Consider the following 6,631-nt stretch of genomic DNA (forward strand, 5'->3'; position numbering starts at 1 on the left):
TTCACCCCGTCACACGGGGGAAGGGTCAGCCTCTGCAGCATCGTCCAGGTGGAAGGGACCCAGGACCCCCCATCCCTCCCCAGCCCCTCTCGGGACCCCAGAGCTCAGCCGGGGACAGGGATGTCACACTGTGGCTTGAGAGATGCCCAGGTTGGCAGATTTTTCACTGAACATTTAATTAATAACTGTTTCATATCAGTACTTCCTCAAGCCTTTTTTTTCCCCTTTCTCTGCTCATAAGTGAGATGTTTTCTCTCGTTGGCTTTGGAACGGGGAAGGTGGCGAGCAGTGTGGGTCAGGCTCCTCTGCTGTCTGGTGCGTTCTGGAGCATCCTGGCTGTTATCACGGATGATGTACGTGCATGAAATGCAAAGATGAAATGGTTTTTATTGCATCCTGCTGGTATTTCCATCCCCATCTCTCTGCCTTCCCTGGTGATGACCTAGTGCTCCCAGGGAGACGGGGTGCAGTGGGGCTCAACTCTGCCTCTTACCCCTCACAGAGAACCTCTCTCCTGCTTCTGATGGATGTTTTTTCCTTCTTTTCTCCTTACCTGGAGTGACCTCATGTTGCGTTTGTGGCCCCGGGGTCTTTGTGGGTGGGTGAGAGGCAGCACCTCTCAGCACGGCATCGTTGCGGTGCTGCCGAGCTCCCGGCAGCAGCTTCCCCCCAGTAATGCTGCCCCGGGATCCCGCTGCTGGGGGTCGCTGCTCTGAAAAAGCCTCTCCTGGTTCTTGGCTTCGTGTTCCCAGTTGTCACGCTGGAGAAGTCTCTGGTGAAGCACCTCTGCCACTTCTTTGCACTAAAGATCCTGGTATGGGGGGAATAAAACACGACACAGCGGTGTCTGACCTTCTAAATCCACTAAACCCAACCAGGAGGAAAAAAACCTGATTTATCCTCAATTTCAGCCTTTGGCTTCAGTTGTACAGTTCCATTTAATTGGCCTTAAAAGGGTCAATTTTCAGATGTAACAACTAAAGCCTCGGCTTTGTGTTGCCAAAGCTTGTCTGAGCCCTCGCTGCAGAAAGCATCTTTGCAAAACTTGTCTCCTCGACCGTTTAAACTGTCAGCCCTAATTATCCGCATTGCTTCAGCTCAATGGGTTCCCCTCCTCTCAGCCAGCAGCAATATTTTGTTACTGTCTATGAAACATAAATGCATCCCGAGTTAGGAGCAACCATTTTCCAAATCGCCGCTCGTGCCATCGCCGTGGATTTGCCTCTTGAGTTGCAATGTGAAATGCTCAGCCCTTTGCAAAATGCTTCCCGAAGGCGGGTGGGTTCCCGCATCAGCATCCTCCTCTGCCTTGTGCCTTGCAGAAAAACCCGAGCTGGACGAGATCACCCTGGAGCGAGTGCTGGAGGAGCTGGAGACCATGTGCTACGAGAACATGAACATCGCCATCGAAACGGAGGAGGGCTTGGGCATCGAGTACGACGAGGACGTGGTGTGCGACGTCTGCCGCTCGCCGGAGGGAGAGGACGGCAACGAGATGGTGTTCTGCGACAAGTGCAACGTCTGCGTGCACCAGGTGAGCGCTGCCGCGGCGGGGAGGGCGGCGGGGTTCGGCTGGTGGCATATCCCCCTCCTGCACCCTCCTCTGCCTTCTTCCCATCCCCACCGCCCTCTTTTTCTTTGCCCTAAACCCTTATTCTGCTTTTCTGATGGATTCCCAGCGCATCTCCAGTGGAGCAAGGATAGCAAATGGGGCAGACAGAAAATTTTACTATCCTAACCCCAACGCTTCGTAAGTGCCCACAGAAATCCACAACTAGAGGTTGAAAACCCCTTCCTGCACGCTTACTTTGCCCCCTCCTCCTGTGATTTTTTATTTTCTGCCTCTTCTTCCGTTGTTTTTCCTTCTTTACCCCATCTTTCTATATTAAGCTGCAGCCGTGGGACCTTTAGCACCCAGGGGTGACCAGCACCACGTGCGGGGCTGGCTGGGAGGGATGGGGGTCTGCAGCCCTGCACTCACTGGAGGGTGGGCTTGCACGGACCCCCAGTGTCCTCCACAGCCTTATACTGGGGGTAGCGGGACCTCCCAACTCCTCTAGCGCTGTCCCCCATCACAGGGTTTCTGTCCCAGCTTCTCTGCTCTATGTTTGTAGGATTTTGCTTTATTTTGCTGCCTGGAGGAAAATAATTTTATTTTTAGAATTGAATGCAAATGCTTCAAGCCCTTGTTGGGGGTGTCTGTGGGCTTCTGCGCTTGGGGAAACCTTGGTGAGGAGAACGCAGCCGTGCGGGGGCCTGTGGGGTCCCGCGTGGGTCCAGGGGGGTTTGCTGGTCGTGCTTCAAAGGGAAGCACTGGTGGGTTGTGGGATGGTGGCAGCTCCTGGGCTTCACCCTCTGTGCAAAGGGTTGGTTTTTTTTTTTTTTCCTTCCAAGAGAGCCATTTACTCATTTTTGGGCAGCTTTTCCATCAGCGCTTCCTGGAGGTGGGAGAGCATTGGAGACATCTATAGTTGCGGGAGGTGGGTGTTTTGAATGGTTTCCATCAGTGAATCAGATGCCACAAAATACCGGGACGAGTCAGGGTTGGGATGTGTTTTGGTGTTTTGGTTTTCTTCTTTTTTTTTTTTTTTTTTTTGTGTTGGATTATTTTTTTTTAGCAAGCCCAAATGGCACTGTCGGGCTGTGAGCATGCCGGTGGGCAGGGGCTCGGGGGGAGACAGTCGGCATGCGCAGGGCTGCTGTGGGGACATGGGGACCCCGGCTGTGTCACCCTGGGCCGTGGCACCCCATGGGGGCTCCACTTTTGGCAGCAGCCCTGGAGCTGCAGATGGGGATGCAGCAGGCTGGATTTCAAGGTTGTTGAAAGAAACGGGAGATTTTCTGCTGCTTTTAGGGAGCAGAGTCCAGCCCTAAGGCCCTCCAGTTCCATCTCTGCCCTGATTTACACCCTAAGCCCCAAAGTCCAGAGCCACAGCATAGGGTGCTACATGGCATCATGTCTGTTATCAGCCTTCCCCGTGCCTCCATCAGCCCCCCATCCAGAACCCGCTGGGGATGATGCTTTTCTGCGGGGAGCTGGGTGCCTCTGCCATGAGCTCCATGCATTCGGGCAGGGGTGGCGGGGAGCTGGGGTCCCCGGGGACACGGCCGGAGCGATGCTGTGACCTTGGCCCCTCGTCCTCCTGCATCCCGCGGGCAGGGACAGAGGCAGGACTGTGCTCAGACGCGCGTTGGTGGGTTATGGTGCTGGAAGGGATCATTGTCATCGTCTCATCTGCATAACACAAGCCATGAGGCTTGCTATTAATTAATTCCTATGAAGCGTAGCTTTTAGAAAACACATGCAATCTTCATTGTAAAATTTTCAGCGAGGAGGAATCTTCCCCCCCCTAGCTGCTAAGTCATTGTGGTTCATCACGCACGGGAATGATCCATCTCCAGCTTCCAGCCGCCGTGCCATGGTCCTGCCGTTCCCAAATTCACATTCCCCAGCGTGGGGACACGGCCAAGCCCTCCCTCTGGACCACACCGAGCTTTTCTGTGGCTCAGCATCCTCCCTGTTTTTTCGGTGTCCCCTTCCTGGTGACGTTGAGCCTGTGACAGGCGCAGTGATAAAATAGCTGCAGTGCTCCTGCTCAGCATCGCTCTGGCTCCGTGTTCCCAGAGCATCTTCTGGCTGGTGCTGGACTGGGAGAGCGGGCTTAGCTGATCTCCCACCTTGTTTCCAGATAACCTGCCTTGTTTCCAGAGCTGTTCCTCGTCCAGGACAGCAGGCTGTAGTATTTGCTCCTAGGAGCAGAATTGCACCTTCTGCTGCTCTAAACCCTCCAGAAATAAATAACCAAGAGCCAGGACTCTGCTAGAGGTACACACCTGGTCATACCTCCTGTTTTCCCCTGGATTTTGAGATCAGGCTGCCAGTTCATTCTCCTGGTAGTACATACCAGGCTGATTTTTGTCCGATATTAAATCACATGTTTTATGAAACTCTGTCACAGAAATGATTTATCTGCCAGATTTGGAAGCGCTGTGAAACACAGTTAAGTCTCTCTGAACCGTGTAGACTCGCAGCAATAATATTAGCTCCCTTAATTCCTTATTATCCCAATAATCTGTTCATGATGTCACTTTTTTCCCCTTGGAAATCGCTATCAGAGTCAATTTGTGCTTTAGAGCAACCTAAAGCAGCGTTACAGAGTCTGTTCTTGGCCAGCAAAGGCTGAGGATGTGCTTTTCCCACGCTCCCGCATCCCCACGTGTCCCCTCTGCCCCATCCCCACTTGAAGCACTGTCACTCGCGGTGACGGTGACCCGCAGCACCGGGATGAAAACCTGTTCTTTTTTGGGGGTAAATCTCAAGAAGCAGAGCTGACAAATGCCTGGGCTCAGTTTACAGCCGGTGGTGCGGGGGATCCTCATCGGCACTGCCCGCCTGCCTGCTGGAGGGACGGCAGAGCTGCCAGATCGAGAGTTAATTCCATCACCTCACTTAAAATAGTGACAGCCCCGCGTTAGCGCCCAAGGCAGTGGTCTGCCGCTCTCTGAAAGCCCTTTAAGTGCAAGTTATCAGGACCTGCGGGGTGAAAGCTGTCTGCCTTTAGCAGTAGCTGTTTAATACAGTCGTAAGTTACAGCTGAAGTGGAAAGTATTTTATCATCATCATTATGTGATACAGCTTATCATTTGGCTTTTCCCCAAGTACAGAAGAGAAATATTTATGAAGGGCTTTGGCATCGCTGCATCCTGCGCTGCCGCAGCAGTCGGGGAGCTCCGTGGGTGACCCGAGCCCTTGAGTTCTCTCTTGGCCACGGGCTTGTCCTTGCCTCCTTCGGATGCATCATCCTTTGGATTTGCCATCCTTTATGGTTCCTCCCCTCTGATTTATATTCATGACTGTCCGTTTCCCCTTTTTACCTTTCCGTGGTTGTTTTCGCTTCCCCTCAGGCTGTGCCGGGTGTGTGACCGGGGTGGCCATCGGTCCAGTCGTGGGCTTGTGGCTTTTCAGCCCTCGGCTGCCTCAGAGGTTTTCTGCCCTCGGCATTTCTGACTCCTCCGAGTTCCCGCGGCTCTGGTGGCTGTTCAGGAACGGGTGGGATGGAGCTGCTGGGGGTGGGGGCTCCAGCCCGGCAGCCTGGTTGCTTTTCCCCAACCCAGAGCTGGGTGGATGCTTGCAATGATGCTCCGCACGTTTGTATCCTTAGCTTTTAATTAAAACCTGGGACATTTTGATCTGGCGTGAGTATCCGGATGAAAACAGGGAAGGTGGCAAGGAAGGAAGAACCAAACCTCACTGTCTGCGACTGCGGAGCTGCTTTGCCTCCGCTGTTTGTTATTGAGATGCCCGGGTGTGGTGGCGATAAGCCAGGGGTAGTGAAAAAGGTGTGAGTGAAGCAGGAGCCCTGGAGGATGCTCTTCCCGCGCTGCGGGGACTAACCCACCTCCCTCGTGTCCGTGCAGGCGTGTTACGGCATCCTGAAGGTGCCCATCGGGAGCTGGCTGTGCCGGACCTGCGCCCTCGGCGTCCAGCCAAAGTGTCTGCTGTGCCCGAAGAGAGGGGGAGCGCTGAAACCCACCCGCAGCGGGACGAAATGGGTCCACGTTAGCTGTGCCTTATGGATACCTGAAGTAAGATGTTTCCCAGCCTCTTCTCGATGCGCGGGTGGGCACGGACCTGGCTTCCAGGTCTCAGCCCAGGATGTTCGTTAATGGTCGTCATAGCGAGACCATGAATCAAGGCTCATCAAGCCATGCCGAGGTCAGGGCAGCGATGCTGGTCAGGCTGTGTGTTTAATTAGCGCCCTGGTTAATTAGCACCCTGCTAAGGGAGGACACAGAGGTGGGGTGTGAAGGCACAGGGGTGGGGGACATTCCCAAGACCTCTGAGCAGGGTGAAGCTAATTTCATACAACCATCTGAGATACACGGAGACATCACGATGAGGAATTAGTTCAGAGGAAACACCAACATAAATTTTTCCTTCCGTTTCAGCCAGGTTTATTTCTGGTTTTTGGAGTTTGGGTTTTTATTCCAAATTATAAATGACCCTGAAAAATAACATAAAAAATCCATCCCTGGTTCAGAGTGCCACAGACATCCCCCTGAAGGAGATTTGGGGTGGTGACCAGTATCTACAGCTTGTCTTCTGGTTTGTGACCCAGGTTAGCATTGGATGTCCTGAAAAAATGGAACCCATTACGAAGATCTCACATATCCCAGCGAGCAGATGGGCTTTGTCCTGCAGCCTCTGCAAGGAGTGCACGGGGACGTGTATTCAGGTACGTAACTGGGCACCGAAAAAACTCACACCTCTGGGGTGCCTGTAATAGCCACCGGAGATTCTCGAGCTGTTGGTGGACACGATCTGGCCGAGTCTCATTTCTGCTCTGAGTAAACCCAGCAGCAGGGAGCACAAGCGGCGGTGCCTGTTGCTTTCGTTGTCAGCTCAGGTCTGGAGGGAGTCTCGACATGCAGGGGGAGATGGAAGGAGTCCAGAGGAGCCACGGAGATGGTCCGAGGCTGGAGCAGCTCCCGTGCGAGGACAGGCTGAGAGAGTTGGGGGTGTGCAGCCTGGAGAAGAGAAGGCTCCGGGGAGACCTTCCAGCACCTTCCCGTGCTGAAAGGGGTCTACAGGAGAGCTGGGGGGGCTCTGGATCAGGGGGTGCAGGGACAG

The 6,631-nt window shown here is 53.9% G+C and overlaps 1 protein-coding gene across 1 annotated transcript in view; it reads left to right on the top strand.

Moving 5' to 3' along the window:
- Positions 1-1,322: 1,322 nt before the first annotated feature.
- Positions 1,323-6,631, top strand: part of JADE2 (jade family PHD finger 2) — a gene marked incomplete at both ends in the record, with an annotated part of 23,202 nt that continues 17,893 nt past the window's right edge. Inside the window, 3 exon segments of the mRNA XM_010077591.1 lie at positions 1,323-1,534; positions 5,419-5,586; positions 6,120-6,236. Coding sequence (XP_010075893.1) covers positions 1,323-1,534; positions 5,419-5,586; positions 6,120-6,236 — 497 coding nt within the window.

Source organism: Pterocles gutturalis, unplaced genomic scaffold, assembly GCF_000699245.1.
Source record: "Pterocles gutturalis isolate BGI_N339 unplaced genomic scaffold, ASM69924v1 scaffold2363, whole genome shotgun sequence".
NCBI classification, from domain to species: Eukaryota; Metazoa; Chordata; class Aves; order Pterocliformes; family Pteroclidae; genus Pterocles; species Pterocles gutturalis.